Here is a 22,506-nt window from a genome sequence, read left to right as displayed (position 1 = left end):
TGCATTACATAGGAATTTGTGTCACTAAGAAAGTAACTGTCTTTAGAACTAGGAATTCGAAAATCCCTTTCTGATACCATAAACAAATGGCAATAAGAATCATAAAATGGAGCCAGTGTGCACCCATACAAATAGAAGATTATTTTTGAACATACCTACTGAATGCAGAAGACAGAAAAGTAATTCCTTTCCAAGAAGCAGAAGTTATGTTACATATTCTTATACAAACAAGGTCTATTTTTAATTTATTCACCGTTAAGTTGGAACTTCATGAGATATATTCACTTCTTAGAACAAGCTGTGTTTTTTTATGTGCTGGATAATTATCATAATAATAGTAATTTTATTGGAACAAAATAATCTGTTACCAGGCTGGGCGTGGTGGCTCATGTGTAATCCCAGCACATGGGAGGCCAAGGAAGGCAGATCACTTGAGGTCAGGAGTTTGAGACCAGTCTGGCCAACATGGTGAAACCGTATCTCTACTAAAAGTACAAAAATTAGCCAGGCATGGGAGTGGGCACCTGTATTCCCAACTACTCAGAAGGCTGAGGCAGGAGAATTGCTTGAACCTGGGAGGTTGAGATTGCAGTGAGCCGAGAATGCACCACTGCACTCCAGCCTGGGTGACAGAGCAAGATTCCATCTCAAAAAAAAAAAAAAAAGTTACTCTGTTACTGTTAGGCAAGTGATAATCATAATAAATATTCCAATAGCCAAACTCTAGGCTCAAAAAATTATAATAAAATTATAAAAATGGTTCACAATAACAAAAATATAACACCTGATGCATTGTACAATCTGAACTCTATAAAGACACCTTTAATTTAGTACATATTTATCAAACCACTTCTATAAGTTAGGTTTGGCAAATTGCAGGAGACAAAGATGGAATTGACATAGTTTTTGTCTTTAAGGTGCTCATAATAGAATATAGATAACTTTAATTTTTGTGTTTTTTCAACAGAATTTTTAAGAAAAATATTTTAATTCATTCAAATACTTGTCCACTTAAATAATAACTATCATGTATCTGTTATAGACTAAGCATTTTCCAATGTTTCAAAATGCATTTAAAAACTAGAGTTAGGAGATTGTTATTACCACTGTTATTTATTTTATTTACTACCTGAAATAGTGCTTACTGTGTGTCCAATGTCATCTGGGAGCTTATAGTTATTTATTACGTATGTATCATGTTCAGTATGTGCCAGGCACGTTTATGTTTGTGGTGATGAATGCAATCTTCTAAAATGTGGGTAGGATTTAGGGTAAGTGTGTAGAGTGAGTGGAACTTTGCCAGGTAAGGAGGCAGAGGGATGATGCTTGGCAGAAAGAGTGTCTAACAAGCTTGCATGTTTGACAGAAGTAGCAGCCATGAAGAATGAAAGTTTTAAAACACAAGGAGCAAGTTCAAAAGATAGGACACCTGAGTAAACTTTGTAGAGTTTATGAGCAGTTCAAATTTACTAATGCAAAAAAAAATATGGAGTGCTTGGTAATGAGGTGAACATAGCTTATAGTTATTATTTATTATGTATTTATTATGTTTAGTATGTGTCAGTGAAGGCAAGCTTAGGAAAGACTTTGTTGTTGTTTTACCTGTGTCTAGAAACCAGTTCAATAAAAGACTTTTAATAGTATAGAAATAAGTAGATCTTATCCTGTAGTCCAGGGGAAACTTCTGAGGTAGAATGCTTTTGGCTGCAAATACTAGAAGACCTAACAGTGGCCAAAACCATAAGAACCAGACTTGTTTTGGTTGTCCGGTGTTATTATTGGATCCCACTTTTTCCTCTTTCAGCTATGCTGTTGGCAGTGTCTTGTTCATGTCTCCCTTCATGGTTGGCTACTTAGCAACAGCTCCAAACATCATGTTCTCACAAGACAGTATCTAAAGGCTGGAAGGGCTGCTTTTCTTCACGTGTCTTTTAAATTGGGAGAAAACTTGCAGGGGACTTTTTGTAATTTTTTTTTTCCTTCGGGGATGTAGTCTCGCTCTATCACCAGTCTGGAGTCCAGTGGCACGATCTCAGATCACTGCAGCCTCCACCTCCCAGGTTCAAGCAATTCTCCTGCCTCAGCCTACCGAGGAGCTGGGACAACAGGCACATGCAACCACACCCAGATAATTTTTGTATTTTTAATAGAGATGGAGTTTCACCATGTTGGCCAGGATGGTCTCAGTCTCTTGACCTCTTGATCCGCCTGCCTCGGCCTCCCAAAGTGCTGGGATTACAGACATGAGCCACCGTGCTCGGCCCTTTCTGTAATATTTTATTAGCTGGGTCACACCACATGCTCATTCCTAAACCAGGCACTGGGAAAGCAAATGTAGTTATGTGATTAGCTTAGAATAATCACTTATCTTTTGAAGCTGAGGAGGGAGAGGTATTGGGATAATAAATACCCAAACAGATTTGTGATTCTCCAGCAAGAAACAACAAGGAACTGCTCTTGGGTAGGGAGCCAGCAGTGTTTGTTCTAGAAATTCATTGGAAAAGTGTAAACAGGGGAGGCATTAGATTCAATTTGAGATATAGGGCATTCTGTTGAGGGTATAAAGCAGGGATTGGCAAGCTTTTTCTGTAAAGGGCAAAATAGGAAATATTTTAGGCCATGTGGTCTCTCTCTCTCTCTCTCTTTTTCAAGAAGGATTTAATGATTTAAGCAGCTGAAGGCCATGTGGTCTCTGTTGTAGCTACTCAACCCTGGCATTGTAGTGTGAAAGTAGTCATAGGTAGCATGTCAGTGAATAGGCATGACTGTACTCTCATAAAACTTCACTGAGAAAAAACATATGGTAGGCAGGATTTGGCCTGTGGTCTGCAGTGTGCTGACCCATTATGTAGAGGGTAGATGGAGGATAGATGTCACCTGGGAGCGTATAGTTATTATTTACTAGGTATTTTTATGTTCATTAGATGCCATTCACTTTTAAATTTGTGTTGATGAGTGCAAGCTTCTAAAAAAAAATGGGTAGGATTTAGGGTAAGCACGCAGAGTAAGTGAAACTTTGCCAGGTAAGGAGGCAGAGGCATGATGTTTTCCAGAAGGAATATCTAAGAAGCTTGCATGTTTGACAGAAACAGCAGCTATGAAGCCTGCAAATTTGAAAAAAAGAAAAGAAGGTGCAAAAGGTAAGACACTTGAGTATCTCCACTCTTAACCATGTAAAGAGACTGGGAGACAAGGGAAGCTTCAGCGATAGTTAATGCTATAGTTTCCTTGTCACAAATCCATGGAGTACATGAGTCTATTACAAGGTTTTCACCCATCCATGATAAAATAAATGATAGAGCTCCAGTTTATTCATTTGAAAATATTGGTGTTGCCGGGGATGGTGGCTCCTGCCTGTAATCTCGTCAGTGTTGGAGGCTGAGATAGAAGCATCCCTTGAGGCTTGGAGGTCCAGCAACCTAGGCAACATCACCAGACCCAGTGACTATTTTTTCAAACACTGTAGCTGGATGTAGTGTTCTGCACCTCTGATCCCAGCTACTTGGGAGGCTGAAGCAGGAGAATTACTTGAGCCTAGAAGTTTGAGCCCGTAGTTAGCTATAATAGCAACATTACACTGTAGCCTGGGTGGCAGAGTGAGACCCCATCTCTAAGAAAAATCAAGTCAAATAAGATAAGATACTATCAAATAAAATGTTGGTCTTTTTCTTGCAATTACGCTTTTCTAATTTGTTTTGCTTTTTTAAAAAATTTAAGAAATGACAGTAATAGTTGGTTTATATAAGGCTTTCAGAAACTGGCTTCATCTTCTGCAGCCCTTTCTCTGTCTGCCCCTTTTTCTGGCATTACTGAGCTGCTGGTGATGCCTCTGTCACCATCCTTCTCATGTAGATAAATACATACGTTCTGGGAGGCTTCTCTCCCTCTCTTGCCACTGCCTGGCATGTGTTATCATTGCTGCCCTCTGCCTCTTTTAATCTGGTGAACCTCACTGTCTAAATCTCAGCCCAGGCATGATCTCTAGAAAAGCCATCCCTGACAGCTTTTATTCTCATTCTTTAAACCCCAGTGCCTACCACTTAGCAGGAACTCAATAAATGTTTAGTAAAATAAAGACTGTTTATACAAAGATGATTGCTACAGTCTAGGAACAAAGGGGATAGACATGCAAAGACATGATGTGCAGCTCAGATGGTGAAGTGACACTAGAAAAATTCAAAAAGTACTAAGAGAGCCCCAAGGAAGGAGACACCTGTGTATGTGGAGAAAGATAGCCAGATTCAGGGAGGACTTCACATAGCATTTTGAGCTTTTTTTCCGTTTCTGTTTTTGGAAACAAGTTCTTACTCTGTCACCCAGGGTGGAGTGCAATGGCATAATCGAGACTCACTGCAAACTGAAACTCCTGGGCTTAAGGGATCCTCTTGCCTCAACCTCTTGGGTAGCGGGGACTACAGGCACACACCACCATGCTTGGCAAATTTTCTATAGAGTCAGGGTTTCACTATAGTCTCCAGGCTGGTCCTAAACTCCTGGCTTGAAGCAGTTATCCCACCTGGGCCTTCCAAAGTGCTGGGATTACCGGTGTGAGCTACTGTGTCCAGCCTGCATTCTGAGTCTTAAAACACAAAAATAAATTTGTCAGAATAGTAGAGGAAAATATTTCAGATGTAAAAAACAGGGTGTACACTATAAAGATGTAACAGTAACAAAAATTTTGCAAATTATTAGTAAATAACAACTTACTTAGCATGTTGTTAAAAAGATACTATTATGAAGTAGAGAATAGTAAAGTGTTACTTTATATGTTTTTACTGTATTTTTAAATTTTGTTTTGTTTCTAGCAGTTTTGTTTTTTTATATTGGGTGGAATAATTTTTGGATGACCCTGAGACTTTTGCATGGCTTGAACCTGCTGATATCTAGTGTCTCCCCAAGTGGTTTGTTAAAGTTTTAGATAATTAGAAGTGTTTCTTAAAAATGTAAATATTCCAGTAAACATTAAGCTTCATTTAAACTCTCAATTTATAAAAGTATATGTTGTTTTGTATCAATTTTTATAAAGATGATAGTCTTTATTTTAAGTCATTCATTTTAACTAAACATATGGATTTGTCAGCACAACACAACTTAAAAGTGGCTTCAGAGGAAAAGCAAGAAAGGCTTGAAAGAAGTGAAAATAAACAGCCACAGGTATGTAACAATTTAAATTTCTGGTTTAATACTGGTTTGTTTGTTTTTCTTTAATAACATAGCATAGTCCAAATGAAGTGACCTTTTAGACTATCCTTTTAGAATCCAAGAGAGCATAATTTCATATTGAATTTTAAAACATTTTAGCCTATTTTAAAATTTAAAATATTCTTGTAGTCTGTAGTAACTCACAGCTATCTGTACCCTTGGAATTAAGGCCAGAAATTTCCAGAACTCTCTTTGCTCTTTTATTTTTATAACCTTCTTCATGATAAAGAAGGTAACATCAAAAATGGAGTTGTATTACTAAGCAAGAGAAATTATGAACAATTGAACAGTGATGGCCACTGAGTTCACCTCATGTTAAAGGAGTCATCATTCCCAGTGGTTCAAACTTTGCAGTTTTATGTTGCCGGTCACCAGTGCTGAGGTTAAAGACTTCATCTGTTTTTCGGTTTCTGGTTGCCTTCGGTGTCTATGTTCAGGGAGAGGATGGGGTCATAAAAGCAACCCAACTGCCTATTGAGAGAATTATGCCTTCCAGAATGGGACTTTGGTGTCAGGGTACAAACAATAACTTTCTTGTTTTAACATAAATAGAAAATGCTATTAAAATTTTTAATCCACTGTCACTAGTGGAGCTTAGAATATATTAGACCTGGATATACGCAGATAACCTATCTAGATAAAACTATCATATTACAGTATAACATTTGAAGTAGAATCTAAAAATTTTCTTCTCTTTCTGATTGGTATTCATTTTGGCTTCTAATAATTTAACATTTGCCTACTCTTTAGTTAATCCTCAGAAATATGAATTCACTGTAGGGGTTCACTATTTAGGGTATGCTGAGGTAAAAATCTTTTCAAGAGAGAAAGGCTTTAGAATACTACATATCATCCGTGAACCCATTTCTGTCAGATTTAATTGATAATGAATTAAGTTTACTCCAAACAAACAGAGTTAAGCTTCCTGGTTCATGTTTTTCTCCTATATTAAGCCAAGGCAAATTATTTTTTACTTCTTAGTTATAATCCAGTAACTTAGGGGTAGTAAAACATAGATTAAGTTTCACAGTTCAATTTTAATTATTTTCTATTTTTTCTTTGTTCATACTTAATTCAGAATAAAATTAATTTTAAAACATGCACCCTGTCAGAAAAGACATCTGAGAAACAAAAGAAGCAAATTAATTTTCCACTTTTGCACCTGCAAAAAAATGCCTCAAGAACCAGAAATGAGTAAGAATTGTAATAAAGAGGATATATCTATATATTTGGGACTTCCTTTAAAATTCATTACAATGCCAGGCGTGGTGGCTCACACCTGTAATCCCAGCACTTTGGGAGGCTGAAGCGGGTGGATCACCTGAGGTCGGGAGTTCAAGACCAGCCTGACCAATATGGATAAACCCTGTCTCTACTAAAAATACAAAATTAGCCAGGTGTGGTGGTGCATGCCTGTAATCCCAGCTACTCAGGAGACTGAGGCAGGAGAATCGCTTGAAACTGGGAGGCAGAGGTTGTGTTGAGCCAAGATCATGCCATTGCACTCCAGCTGGGCAACAAGAGTGAAAGTCCATCTCAAAAAAAAAAAAAAAAAAATCATTACAAAAAAGTTCAACTGAAGATTGGTGAAAGTTTTGAAAAATGCAGAATTACTGTTTGTCCTGAGGAAGAGCTCTTACATTGTAACTTTAAAGAGGGACAAACTTAAAGGGAGTGCCCCATAATCTGATGAATCCTATCCCTGATGGTGAGGAAGCAGATGCACCTGGAGTGTCTAACTCTGTGGTATTCCAGGCATTGCCTGAACAGAAGGAGCACATCTCACTCAGGTCTTGTCATTGCATTTATACTCTGGGTCCCTCCAACACACTTGCCAGTCATCTTCTAAGCTTTATTCAAATGAAAATAGATCAGACTGTAAAAATTATAACAAAGCAGACATGTAGCCTGTTTCTTACAGAGATGAAGAAGAAAGAGAATTGTTGTAATGATATAGAAATTGAAAAATTAAGGAACCCAGTAGTTATGGCTGAAATGAAAAAAGACCAAGAGTTTGATATGCAAATACAAGAAAATATAACCCAAAATACCACAGATTGGAAATTAGTCATTAGACATTGGCCTCAGTCTGGAGATCCAAAAGTTCTTCTTGATTTGTGGTTTGCTCACTCCAAAGAATGGAAGCATGTGATACAGATAGAAAGCTACAGTATTTCTGCTGTTACAGACACTTAACAAAAACTGAAAACCAATACAGTGCTTGTTCCACAAGCCACATGGAACTTAGAAGCTCTTCTAAAGCTTAGAAGGTGTTTGGCAAGTGTGTTTCAGGGACCCACATATGACAGTCCCACTGCTAATATCTATGAAAGCATGAAACTTGAATTAGAAAATGTGAGTTATTCTCCACCACATAGTGACAGAACATCAAAAGCATATCTAGAAGAAGACTTACAGCAAGATATGCAAAGGCTTAAGAATGAGATGGGCTTGTTACAAGTAGAGTTCCTGGCTTTGAAGAAAAAAAGTTCAACTATAAAAAGAAAGAGGTTCCCTTGCTGCTTCTCTTATTATAAGTTATCTGATTCGTTCTGATTTTCTACTCAAGAAAATCTCATGGGCATAGTTACAGTGGGGTTATCTAAATGTGTAATTATGTGTCAAAGTAGATTAGTGCTGCTATCTAAATGACGGTTCTGGAAAACATTCTCCTAATCTTTGATCATTCATTAACCTAAGTCTCACTGTGAGTCTTCCAGGTGGCATATGGGCTGGGAAAATTATTTAGCCATATACCATGTGACCTTCTGAACCAGACAAGCATAAGGGAAATTGCTAAAGAAATAATATCTAGATTCTTTTTTCTAAATTCATTTAAAGATGAATTACATTTATTTAAATGATAAAATGGTAATACAATGGGAGGGAAGCAATGACTGAGAAGAGACATGAAAATGTATCTGACCTTGAGAGTTGCAACAAATATTCCCAGCCAAAGAAGTCTGTTTAATGTGCATTCATGCATGCAAGTTTATCTGTTTGACTCAAACTGTTTAAACTTATACTTCCATTATGGCCACTTTAAATATTTTTGGAAACAAATATATATACATTCACATATTTAAGAAAATCACCACTCTCCAATGTTTATGTTGAATCAGAGTTTTACATGATGTTGTTTAATAAAATATGGTAGGTTTTGGCATGTATGATTTTATCATATAAGTAGCATAACTCCTCAGCCAAAATTTTAGCATTTGACTCTATAGTAGAAGGCTGAGTTCTGTATATTTTGTTCTAAAGATAGACAAAAATCTAGAAATTTTCCTCTTTCAAACTAAAAGCAGATGAGGCCCCCCACCACCCTCTGAGCCATTAAATTGCTTTGCCAAAGTCACACTTTTAATTTATTTGACAAATTTGATGTATTTATCTGGTAATTTATGTAATTCAGCAATATGTAATTGTATCTTCCCTTTTGGTGCCGTGAAATACTAGGTAATGCCACCTTAGGAACTTTGGATGAGTTACTTAATATTTCTTGGTTTTACTTCCATTATCAAGTAGATAACGGGGCTAGAGTGGACAACTCTACTGTATATCTTCCAGCTATAAACTTTTGTGGTAATTGAATGTAAACTTGAGGAACATCTCATTTTCCAGGATTCTGCACTAGCAACTCAGCAGTTTCACTCGGCTCCTTGTGTTGTGGCAAACTTTGGTTCCTCTATTTCAGTGAGCACCTTCACTTTTTTGGTATCCCAGGATCCAGAGGAAAAAATAAGCTTAGTTCAGAAATGGGAAAGCTTCTTTTCTGTTTCTGAAGACCCACAAGGTCACATCCTCTCAATCTGGCTATTCCATGGAGAATCCAGGTGACAAAGGCAGAAGACACATTTTATGCCTGTGTCTTTTTGTTTCTCTGTTTTTGTGTTGATATATTTACACCATAGAAGTAACCGTGATCTGATGTAGAACAGAAGTAGAGTCAGAAGCCCTGAGGAAAATCCTGCAGCTTGCTTATATATTTATTCTATTATCAAATCACAATAGAATATGATCAGGGAAACAGAACTTTTAAAACTTTGAGAGATTTTATCTGTCCAAATAGAAGTGGAGGTAAAGCTCTTACTATAGGGTGGTGTCTGGGTTAGATATCAGAGTATAAATGCAATTTTCTTTTTCCAAGATTTTAATTTAGTCAAATTTTTTAACAATTTCATGCTTTGAGTTTGTTGTGATCCAGAGAAAGGCTTTTCCAATTCTGATATTCTTAAAAATTCTCTAGAGTGTGTGTGTGTGTGTGTGTGTGTGTGTGTGTGTGTGTGTGTGTGTGTGCATTTTATGGATTCATTGACTTCAAATAAATTTTCGAACTTTTTGAAATGTATGTTCTCTAAGGTTTAAGGTTTTGCTTCAACTTTTTCTCCAGTTGGATATCCACTTACAGCAACTTTTAATTGCATGAATGTACAGGTTGTTCTTTCATTTCAGAAATAACCATCATATGTTGTTTTATTGAGTGCTAGCTAAACATTTCTTTTGTTTTATTTAGGATTCTCAAAGTTATGGAAAAAAGAAGGATGTGATGTATGGAAATTATATGTTGAAGAGAGACATTGCCATGCTCAAACAGGAATTATACGCAATAAAAAATGACAGTCTCAGAAAGGAAGAAGAATATATTCATGAAATTAAAAGTATTACAGAAATAAATGCTAACTTTGAAAAGAGTGTAAGACTCAATGAAGAAATGATAACAAAAACAATGGCCCAGTATTCACAAGAGCTCAATGATCTGAAAGCTGAGAATTCAAGGCTGAATTCAAAATTGGAGAAGGAAAAACACAACAAAGGAAGACTAGAAGCTGAAGTCAAATCCCTCCATTCTAGCCTAGCCACTGCTATAAATGAGTACAATGAAATTTTGGAAAGAAAAGACCTAGAACTAGTTTTACAGAGAGCAGATGATGTTTATGGACAAGAAAAAATGGGTTCTGATATTCCTCAACTAACAGATAAGAATGAGTTGCTTACTGAACAACTTTCTAAAGCTCGGGAGAAGTTCAGTACCTTAAAAGCTAAGCTACATGAGACAAGAGATGCTCTCAGGGAAAAGGCATTGGCTTTAGAAAGTGTACAGATGGACCTAAAGCAAGCACAGCATCAAATAAAGGAAATGAAGCAGATGCATCCAAATGAGGAAGCTAAGGAGAGTCAATCCACTGGAACGCAGAACTCTTTAGAGGACAGAATATGTCAACAAGAACTCGAAAATCTCTTGCTTGAACAACAACTAGAGGATGCTCATAAGGAAGGCGATAATGAAGAGATAGTCATTAATATCCAAGGAGGCTGTCTTGAGAATGGAAAGGAAGATCTTCTTCTAGAAGAAAAAAATATGGAATTAATGAATGAATATAATTATTTAAAAGAAAAACTTTCAGTATGAAAAAGAAGAAGCCGAAGGAGAAGGAAGTATGAAGAAAACTATTTATAACCTTCTGGAAAGAAAATTTAAACATTTCATTCTGGCTATATGTTGAACCTAGTTCAATATAAAAATAAATAGATGAAAATGTGTTTACCATACTTTATAAGTCCATTTACATGAATCATCCAGGAAATACAGGTATAGGGACAGAAAAAAGATTAATGTTTGTATAGCCCTGGGGCTGGAAGTGGGTCTTGACTGCTAATGGGCATGAGGGATTGTCCTGGAGTGATGAAAATGTTCTAAAGTTGAATTGTAGAGATGGTTGCACAACACAGTAAATTTACTAAAAATCTTTGAACTCTTTGTTAAAACAGATAAATTCTATAAATCATATTTCAACAAAGCTGTTTTAAGAAAAATCATATTTCAACGAAGCTGTTTTAATAAACCAAAAAAAGTGCTTACTGTATCAGCTTGGAAACATACTTTGTTTCCAGGAAATAAAAGGTGGAACTGACAGATGCTTTCCTTTGAGTAAAGACGTTATGTCACCTATGAAATTTTAGTAGATACAGAGCATTATTGATAAGGTATGTAGTCTTATACTACTGAAATAATAAATGAAATGTCTTTATGTTGCCACATTTTAAGACCATAATGAAGCGGGTAAGTGGAAATGCTTGTACCTGAAATGTGTATTTTGAAATTAAGATTCAATTAAGTAAGCCGCTTTGACACTTAATTCTAGATTTCCCAGATGAACTGAAGTGTGTTGTGGTGTCTTGTGATGCTTTTCCTTCAGTGGCTCTCTCTTTTATGTATTTTAGTTGGTATAACTTTGTTTTGATTCATACCAATGTGACTTAAGTCTGAAAATATGTCAGTCTCACATTATGTATTTTTCTGACCACTTAGTATTTTAAAGACTTCTACTTGTTATAAAATCCAATTTGGAATAAATGTGGTAAATTTTAGCAAAAGATATTTGATGTAATGTTTCCACTGGTAGGTGTTTATAATTTACTGTGAATATTTTTATGAATAATTAGCTCATAATTTACATTTTAAGTCTCAATAACTATCATTTGGATATAACTCTTTCCAGTACAAAGATACTTGTAGCTGTCTGTGATTTATGAATTTGACATTGAATCCCCATTTTCAGACTAATGAGGGGTGACAGAGTTCATGGAGAGTGGGATTGAAGTTTGTACAGGACAGAGTTGTAGGAGCTGAGGTCAGGGAGGGAGGTAGAGGCCATGTTACCTAGGGCCTTGAAGGCCATTGGAATTTTACTTTTATTCTGAGATAGGAATCTGTTGGAAGGATTTCAACAGGTGACTGAATATGTGAGGACCTCAGGTTGAGTTGAGGGTCTAAGGTGAATGAATAGCGGGCTGAATCAATCTGTCATGTAAGAGAATACCAATTTGGCAGGAAGATAAATACTTCTATGTCCCTCACTGAATTCAGTAATAAAGAAGAAAGTGTACATATAAGGGAAAGAAAGTGAATCTGTGTGTGTGGTAATAATTTTCAAAGTATGTATGCTAGAGTTAAATATTATTAACATAATTTAATAATAAGGTACTTTATAAAATTGGTAACAAAAATATTTTGTCAGGTGATTGTAAGACAACTTCAAGAAGAACTGGCTGATCACCTTAAAAAATTTTCAATGTCAGAGTCTCCACTGGAAGGTACATCATATTGTCATATTAATTTGGATGAGACATGGGCTTCAAAGAAGAAATTATTTCAAGTAGAAAGTCAAGTATGTATGGAATTTAACATGTAGACAGTTAATCTGTAGCTGGTTGAATAATATAAAGTGTTTTAGGATACTAATTTCAGTGGACAGCTTGATTTTGTATTTTCATTATAATTGATCATTACCATTTTATTGTCTTTATAACGTACTTACTTCTTCAACTCTGGCTCTTGTCCTGCCATTTTGAAAAATGGTTGCATATGTTTTCTCTTACAATATCTACTCTTGGGAAAGTTGAGAATGATACATCATTCCTCACAGAAAATTGACTTTTTTCCTGTTAAACAGTATTTTTAGATAATTTCCTTAATGCCTTGGTGAGGCAAGCCAGATTAAGTCAGAAGAGAATGTTTAATGGAATATTCCAGAAAGTTGTCTTATTTCTTCACTTTTGTGAATGGACACAGAAGCTGTGCCTATTCATTTCATGGATTCTAGGTTAACTCATACAGAAAGGCCATCATACTGTTCTTTGAAATGCACACGTTTTAGGTTAATTTACAAACTACTTGAAAAGTTAGGCATTGCCTTCATCTTCTTTTCATTTAAAATATACTGTAATGGCATAGAAATACTCAGATCTAATAGAGTATGTATTTCCAAAATAGAGAGCTCAGAAAATTATCTGGATCCTACCATGGGATTTTAAAAACGGTTTCACTGAGAGATAATTCACATGTCAGACAGTTCAACCATTTAAAATGTACAACTCAGTGTCTGTTAGTATATTCACAGTGCTGTGTGGTCATCAGCACAATCAATGCTAGAACATTTTCACCACTCTCAAAAGCAACCCCACATCTCTTAGCCATGACTGCAACCCCACTCCATGTCTCTCCACCTACCCCAGTTGTAGGCAACCACCATCCACTTTTGTCTCCATAGATTTGCATGGTCTGCATATTTTATATACATAGAGTCATACAATATGAAGTCCTTTCCGACTGGCTCTTTCACTTAGCAGATTGTTTACAGAATTTTATCCGTGTTGTAGCACATAACAGTAGTTTATTCCTTCTTATTGTCAAGTAATAGTCTATTTCATGGCTACACCAGTTTTCCATTCATTCATCAGCTGATGGACCTTTAGGTTGTTTCCACTTTTTGGCTATTATGAAAACAGCTGTTGCAAACGTTCATTTACAAGTTATTGTATGGACATATGTTTTTAATTCCCTGCTATTGGACTTTATCCTCAGAGTTAACTGGGCAGATGTCAGCACCAGTTTTACCCATGCTGTCCTTCCTACCTTCTCAGTTCCTGCTCATCTAGCCACATTCATTCAGACCTGGCAGGCAATTTCCTCTTCATGAAGCTTTCTCTGACTGTTCTCTCACTGACTTTACATCTAAGCACTTGTTCCCCAGTCTGCAGAACAACTTAGCTCTTAATTTGACATGGCTTTTAATTTTGAATGGAAGATAATTTTGTCTTAACATAAATTTGCTTAAAGGGAAAATAATATACGACATGCATGTCACCTATCCTTGTATAAATTGAAAATATTTTAGCTTGGCAGCTTTCAGCATAGAACAAAATATACCATACCAATTATTTCTTCTTTGAGACATTAACACAGTAAATCTCTTATTCTAAGTGCATTTTTAGCAATTAAATATGAAATTAAAACCAATTAGTCTAATAGAGGAGAATTGTTCAGTCAAATACTCATGTTTTTCTCAGTATGAAAAAAGAATCTAAATTTGCCTCCCTTCACTATGTAGCCAAACTGTATTTCTGGATGGTTGCCAGTTTGTCAGCTGAACAGTTCTGGCTGCAGCTTGTCTGATGAAGGATAGCACAGCCCCTTAATCCGAGCGCTCAGCAGAGTACTTGTGAAGGCAGTGCCACAGCAACAGCTGCTGGGAGGGAATCGATTCAGAAGCCTTGATTTAGCAATAGAGTCCAGGGTTTTCAGCTCCGTGGCTCAGCCTGTCTCTGCTGGTCATGTCGGCTATGTACTACTCAATCCAGGAGGTGCTGTTTCCATTGTAGTACATACATGACTGTTGCCCACTGAGTCACACAGAGAGAAAAGTAAGCTATAAATTATATGCTCCCCATTTGCAGCCACTTTCAGTGGTGTGAAGAATGATTCAGTGCAGCTATAGGAGACCACTTCCATTGGAATGCCACCTGCCTAGCACATACAATGGTCAAGACATAAAAAACAGTAAAAATTATCACGCTAATAGCAAATATTGTCTGTAGTTCACTATGTACATGTACTCTTCTAAGTGCTTCTAAGCAAATCTTATCTGTAGCTCACCATGCACCACGTACTCTTCTAAGTGCTTCATGTCAGTCCCTGGTTTAATCTTCCCAACATCCCAGTGAAGTAGATGGTATTATTCTCTCCATTTCATAGATATAGAACCAGAGACACAGAAAATTAATTTGCTCAAGGTCACACAGCTAGTATCTGATAGATCTGGGATTCAGACCCAGGCCTTCTGGCTTCTGTGTAGAACTGCCTCTCAAACCATTCCATGGAACACCTGGTTGGTGAGGTGGCCCATGCCAGTAATTCTAGCACTTGGGGAAGCTGAGGCAAGAACAGTGCTTGAGCCCAGGAATTTGAGACCAGCAGAGCAATATAAGTGAGACCCTGACTCTACCAAAGAAAAAAAAAAAAAAAACAAAAAACTAAACAGTTAGCTGAGGGATGGTGGTGCATGCCTGTAATCCCAGCTACATTGGAGGCTGTAGTAGGAGGGTCACTTGAGCTCGGAATATGAAGGCTGCAGTGAGCATTGATCAAGCCACTGCACTCCAGCCTGGGTAACAAAGCGAGACACTGTCTCATAAATAAAATGTTTTGTATAGATTCCCATAGAATTGAGTTAGACATCAGGCATAGAATTATTAGCCACTTTGATGTCTGCCTTGGGAGTAAAACATATAATAAGGGGCAGCTTTAAACCATCTCAATCAATAGCCTCTAACTTCTCCAGAGGTTCTTATTTCATGAATTCCTAAGCAGGAGACTACCTGGATTAAGACATTTGGTGGACACCATTCTGAGATGAAGAGTCTCGATTAGGAAGAAGGGAGATCTCTACTTGACTGGAGCTTCCCAATGACATAGTTGAGTGTCCCCCAAAAGAAACTTTAGAACAAGATGTTTATCATGCCATATCTCTATGGAAAAGGAAATTCTTTAAAAGAAAACAAAGCCAAACAATTGATAATCTGTTTCTCGTGGGAAAGTTTTCATTATAAAAGAAAAAAAGGGCTGGGCACCGTGGCTCACATCTGTAATCCCAACACTTTGGGAGGCTGAGGTGGGTGGATTACCTGAGGTCAGAAGTACAAGAAGAGCCTGGCCAACATGGCGAAACCCTGTCTCTACTAAAAATACAAAAATTAGCTGGTGGTGTGCAACTCTAGCCCCAGCTACTTGGGAGGCTGAGGCAGGAGAATCACTTGAACCCAGGAGGTAGAAGTTGCAGTGAGCCGATGTGGCACCACTGCACTCTAGCCTGGATGACAGAGTGTGACTCCATCTCAAAAAAAGAAAAAGAAAAAGAAAAAATGGACAAAGTATACTGGTCCAAAAAAGAAGAAAGAGAGAGAGAAGAGAGACAGAGAGAAAGAGAAAGAAAGAAAGAAAAGAAAGAAAGAAAGAAGGAAAAGAAAGAAAAAGGAAGGAAGGAAGGATGGACAAAGTATACTGGTGAATATCCTAAGGGTGAGACAGTCCCCTTCAAGATTAGAAAATAACACTGTACTCAACATCCATAAGAATCAACATAAAATAGACAAGATTCACTATCTACAAAAGTAATCTGCACCAAGTAGCAATGTATGAATGTGTGGTTGAGAATATTGTCTATAATATGTGTACTAGAGGGAAGTGGGCTCAGTAAAAAGGTCAGAGCTGGAAATTTATATTAGGGAATCTGGGTTAACGTTTTGAGATTTTAGGAGTTCTGAGAGAATTTAAAAAGAGGAGTAGCAGCCAGACATGGTGGCTCACACCTGTAATTCCAGCACTTTGGGAGGCTGAGGAAGGCGTATCATGAGGTAAGGAGTTCAATACCAGCCTGGCCAACATCGTGAAACACCATCTGTACTAAAAATACAAACAATTAGCTGCGCGAGGTGGTGGGCACCTGTAATCCCAGCTACTCGGGAGGCTGAGACAGGATAATTGCTTGAACCCAGGAGGTAGAGGTTGCAGTGAGTGGAGATCACACTGTTGCAGAATCAGGAAGACCAGAGAGAGACCTTGGGGTGTATACAGGAGGATGTCTTTATCGAGTGTACTCAGACCCAGCGGACTCAACATCTGACAAACTGGGCCCAGAACAAAGACAGCACTTGACTTTTATACACACTTTAAAAATGGGGTGGGCTAGCTTGAAGCAGGCTTACAGTTACTGTGGTGTGAAAACATGAATACAGAGGCAGAACAATTAATTAAATTGTGACAGGTTCATAACTTAGGATTGCACATGACCTTTGCCAAGCAACCCATATGTCTGTTATCTAGGTTTTGCTCTAAAGAGCCTTGCACTGGTTTATCTCAAGTTTCAATATAAAAACACAATAAGTGATGAAAAATAGATCTCTGGATGAGACCCTGTGTCATAGAGTCCAGTGGAAGGGGAGAAACAGGATAATAGAAAAGCCACAAAAAGTAGACAAAAGTTATTATTTATTATAGAAAAAATAAAATTTGTTTAAAGAGAAATGGTTAAGAGACAGGGAAAAACTGAAACCTACAGGTGAATACTTACAGAGAATGACAGTATTTAGCTCAGCCTGAAGACAGGTGAGGATCAAAAATGTAATGGGAACTAGATAAGAGTTTTCTAAAAATCATCTTAGTAAGATGTAATTTAACTTGGAATATCTTAAACTATTAATGACAATGTTTCTAGAGCATCTTTAAAAACTAAAATGTAAATATAAACATAACCACTCTTAATTTATCTTACTAACCCTTAGTATTTTATGTGTAAAAACTCTCATTTTTAACATTTTTGGCAGTTTAAATTTCAGAAAAGATAATGATGAAAGTTTGAATCTTTTTTAGCTGTTTTCAGAAAATGACTAGTTTTGAAATCTGTCATTATTGGCATCAGGTTTATAAAATGCATTTTATACAACTGCCTAAATACATATTATTCATCAACTTATGAGAAATAATATTTTTAAGATAGAAGAGGGTCTCTAGATTTTACAAAAATAATTTTAAACACTTTTTTTCAAGCCTGAAGAAAAACATGAAGAATTCAGAAAACTTTTTGAGTTAATATCATCACTGGACTATAATGTGGATCAAATAAGAAAGAAAAATCATGAATTAGAAGAAGAGGCAACTGGGTATGGTTTTCATATTGTAGAACATTTTAACCGTTTAGTAATTGATTTAACTCTAACTTTACTTGACTAAAACCTTGATACAAATTCATTTTATGTCTGCATTTTTATAATTAAATGAATTCTATGTTAAAATGTATTTCAGAAACGCACAACTTTATAGGCATATGAGTGGGAGTCCATGACCCTTGGACTTTTTTGTTGGAATTATTTAAAAAATCAAATTTCAGTATAAAAACAAAATAAGTGATGAAAAATAGATCTCTGGATGAGACCATGTGTCATAGAGTCCAATGGAAGGGGAGAAACGGGGTTGTAGTCAGCTGAGCTGCTGGGGTGAGGTTGGGATAAAAAAATTTATATTAAAAATATGTGAAAAAAGAAACAACACAATCTGAAATTTTTTTGAATGCCAAAGCATTACACTTATTTTTATTTATTTATTTATTTATTTATTTATTTATCTTTTGAGACAAAGTCTGGCTCTGTCACCCAGGCTGGAGAGCAATGACAGTATCTCGGCTCACTGCAACCTCTGCCTCCTGGGTTCAAGTGATTCTCTTGCCTCAGCCTCCTGAGTAGCTGTGATTACAGGGGTGCACCACCCCGCCTGGCTAATTTTTGTATTTTTAGTAGAGATGGGGGTTTCACTATGTTGGTCAGGCTGGCCTCGAACTCCTCACCTCATGATCCACCCTCCTTGGCCTCCCAAAGTGGGCATAAGCCACTGCACTTAGCAACATATTCTTTAATGGTTTTGAAAACAATAATGACAACGCTTTGACATGTAATGTCAAGTGTACTCTTCATTATCTAGTTTGAACTTTTATTTCTGAAGATATTTTTGCTGTATTTGGTCATCTTTTCTTCCTTTTGTAATATTCTTCTCTGCTGCATTCAAATTTTTTAAAGACCTATTTGTGTCCTTCTTTAACATCAAAATTTATCTTCATATATAGCTTGTATTTTGTCTCTGCTTCTTTGTTTTTCTTTTAGATATAAAACGTATCATGGAAGTTTACTCATTTTACATGGGTACCTCCATTGTATACATGAAGTATACATCTTATTAAACTTCTGTTTTACAGAAATAAATTTTATATATAAAAAAAGTATAACCTAAAGAAAAAGAGCATTCAAGTTTTGATCACAGATTTTTTTTTTAAAAAATGGAATGTGTCTTTGAAGCCCTGAATGCAGCTACTTTTCTATGTATTTACTGAGCACTTAAGTTGGTTTTCTGATTCTAATCAACATTTTTCTGTCATTGACTTTCTCTACATGGTTTTGTATCTTTCATTTTGTTGACATTATGTCAGTAAATATCTCTAGATCTCTTCTTCAAAGTCTTTAAATCATCACATCTCTCTCCACCTTTTCTTTTTTCTAAAACTGCCTGTTTTCTTTTTCTCCTCAATTCAGACATTAAAGATGTTTTCTTCTGTTTTTCTACATTGAATAATGTCCTTGTGCTTTTTGTGTGTACTTTTTTTTCTTCTCATAGACTGTGGTCAACGGATATCAAAATGTATTTTTGTGTCTTTTTCAAACATATATGTGTTTTACTTTTTTTTAATCTTGGTTACTCATCTCTTGGTTATGCCTTATATTTACTAATATGTTATTTTATCTTAGCATACCAAAATGGATATGAATAGTTTATTTATAAAAAACTGTATGGTTAGGCCAGGTGTGGTGGCTCATGCCTGTAATCCCAGCAATTTGGGAGACCAAGGCAGGTAGATTATTTGAGGTTAGGAGTTCAAAACCAGCCTGACCAATATGGTGAACCCCATATCTACTAAAAATACAAAATTAGCCAGGCATGGTGGCCCATGCCTGTAATCCCAGCTACTTGGGAGGCTGAGACAGGAGAATCACTTGAACCCAGGAAGCAGAAGTTGTAGTGAGCCGTGATCACACCATCACACTTCAGCCTGAGCAACAAGAGTGAAATTCCATCTCAAAAAACAAAAAACTGTATGGCCATAATATCACTTTACCTGCCATATATGCCATAAAATTGTTCTTCATATTATTTATCTAAGATTATAATTTCATATAGAATGCTTTCAAACTATGTTCAGTTGAAACTGAGAGGATCATAGTTTATAGATTTGTTTCTTTGATATGCCATAACATAATATCTGTTTAAACAATTATTAAATATTTACTCAATACTTGACTTACTAGTTCTTACATTTCTGCAGATGTAAGAACTGCCTAGAAACGACAATAAATATGTTAAATGTATTTGGAAATGAAGACTTCAGTTGCCATGGAGACTTAAATACAGATCAACTGAAAATGGATATTCTGTTTAAGAAGCTAAAACAGAAGGTAATTTAAAAAAATTACTATTTTATCTTAAGGTCTAGATTACATGTGCGAGAGGTGCAGGTTTGTTACATAGGTAAATGTGTGCCATGATGGTTTGCTGCACATATCAATCCATCACCTAGGTATTAAGCCCCATAGGCATTAGCTATTAATCTTGATGCTCTCCCTCCTGACCCCAACAAGTGCGTGTTTGTTGTTCCCCTCCCCGAGTCCTTGTGTTCTCATCATTCAGCTCCCACTTATAAGTGAGAAGATGCAGTGTTTGGTTTTTCATTCCTGCATTAGTTTGCTGAGGATAACAGCTTCGAGTTCATCCATGTCCCTGCCAAAATCATGATCTCATTCATTTGTATGGCTCCATAGTATTCCATGATGTATATACACCACATTTTTTTGTCCTGTCTATCATTGATGGACATCTGGGTTGATTCCATGTCTTTTCTATTGTCAATAATGCTTCAATGAACATACAAATACATTTATCTTTATAATACAATAATTCATATTTAAACATAAGGTAATTTTAAATCAGTTTGGGGATTAAAATTATGTAATTTGGAGAAATATTAATGATGGATAAACCCAAATTTGGCCAAAATACATTTGAGGAGGTTGATTCTGAGCCAGTATGGTGACTGTGGCCCTGGATTACCCAATCTCAAGAGCTCTTGAGAATGTTTCATGAGACAGTCACATTACAGTTTGGTTTTGTACATTTCCAGCAGACAGAGTTGTAGGGAAAATCATAAATCAATATGAGGAAGGCATATGTTGGCTCAGCCTAAAAGTGGGACATCAAAAAGAGGGGCTAACAAGTCATAGGTGGGTATTAAGGATTCTTTAGGTGACAATTGATAAAGAAAATCTGTTGTCTAAAACTGGAAATAGGTATAAAGGAAGGCCTTAATTAAAATAAGGTCATTATGGAGGTTAAGGTTCTTATTATGTAGATGAAGCCTCCTAGCTGGCAGCCCTCAGAGAAAATAGATGGTAAATATATCTTTTCAGGCTTTAAATGCATCAGGATCTTAGTTAATCTTCCCTAGATCTGGGAAGACATAGAAGGGGAGAGATTGGGCTACATTAATGAAGACTTATACAGATGCAAATTCCCCCACAAAAGACAGCTTTGTACGGTCATTTGAATCTCTTGGCCCTGCAACAGCCATTTCAAAATATGTCAAAAACTATATATTTGGGGGTAAAATACTTTGATTTTTTTCAGCTCCTTCTCTCTGTGATGTTGTGCCAGAATCAGGTTAGAAAGTAAGCCACATTATAAGAGTTAATAAAACCCATCTGATGAGATTTGATTGAAGGGTGTGATTTCCAGACCCTTTAGATAGAAATTGGGGCAAAAGAATACAAGGTCTTGCTCCTCAATATAAATCTCTCAGTGCTTTAAGAAGTGAAAGATTATTCATTTAATTTTACAGACTTGATACTAATAAAAAGGATACTTTAAAATATATATATGTATATATTTTTCTATACAAAAGACATGCTGTTGATTCTCTTATGTTTTGAACCCTGGCCAGTGATCTGAAACCAAGCAGTCCATGTCTCCAGATCACTAGTACCAAATAAATTTCGGGGTATAACAGGTTCACTGAGAAATAATTAACACATCATGCAATTCACTCCTTTAAAATATACAAGTCATTGAATTTTAGTATTTTCAGAGAGTTATGTAATCATCATTACAATCAATTTTAGAATATTTTCATCACCCTAAAAACAAACCCCACATCATTTAGCTATCTTCACTAGTTTTCCCTTCCTCCCTCAGCCCTAGGGAACCACTCACCTTCTTTGTATAGATTTGCCTATAAGCCTCTGAAATAAAAAGCAAGTGGTCTACTGTGACTGGCTTATTTCACTTAACATAATTTTTCATGCTGCATCTGTGCTGTAGCAGGTATTGATGCAGGACTTTTGCTCCTTAGTTCAGCTAAATCTGGGTTCTTCTCTCATGACCAGGAAAAATTAGCCATGTGGACACATTGAAGGGTGAAAAGGACAGAATTTATTAAGTGAAAGGGAAGCTCTCAGCAAAGAGAGAGGTCCTGCAAACAGATTTCCAACTCACAATTGAATACCAGGACCAGCACACATTAGCTGAAGAGGCCAGGCTCCTCCTCTGTATAAGGCGTGAATTCTTGGTGGCTCCACCCCAACCCCCAGTGCATGTGGGCCTCCCGTCTGCTGCTGGCATGTCCAGGCAAGCCCCTGTGCAGGTTCCCTTATCTGCACCAGATGTTTTATCTGGCGTAGACACTTGTGTGCCTGGAGATTCTCTGGGGACCCTTCCATATCTGCCTAGGCATTTTGCTGTCTCCTGCTTCTATCAGTATCAGTACTTAATTTCTTCTTATTGCTGAGTAATATTCCATTGTATGGATGCATCAAACATTTTATGTAACCATTCATGAGGTGATGGACCTTTGGGTTCTTTCCAGTTTTTGA

The 22,506-nt window shown here is 36.6% G+C and overlaps 1 protein-coding gene across 1 annotated transcript in view; it reads left to right on the top strand.

The window, feature by feature from the left end:
* Positions 1–22,506, top strand: part of LOC101147259 (ankyrin repeat domain-containing protein 18B-like) — a 66,288-nt gene that overhangs the window by 25,650 nt on the left and 18,132 nt on the right. Inside the window, 9 exon segments of the mRNA XM_063696606.1 lie at positions 1,367–1,418; positions 1,992–2,137; positions 3,087–3,140; positions 5,081–5,154; positions 9,719–10,605; positions 10,607–10,635; positions 12,223–12,374; positions 17,591–17,703; positions 19,911–20,040. Coding sequence (XP_063552676.1) covers positions 1,367–1,418; positions 1,992–2,137; positions 3,087–3,140; positions 5,081–5,154; positions 9,719–10,605; positions 10,607–10,635; positions 12,223–12,374; positions 17,591–17,703; positions 19,911–20,040 — 1,637 coding nt within the window.

The sequence above is a fragment of the Gorilla gorilla genome, chromosome 13 (genome assembly GCF_029281585.2).
Source record: "Gorilla gorilla gorilla isolate KB3781 chromosome 13, NHGRI_mGorGor1-v2.1_pri, whole genome shotgun sequence".
Lineage (NCBI taxonomy): Eukaryota > Metazoa > Chordata > Mammalia > Primates > Hominidae > Gorilla > Gorilla gorilla.
The sequence above is the reverse complement of the archived record's forward strand: the minus strand, read 5'-3'. Positions and strand labels throughout refer to the sequence as shown.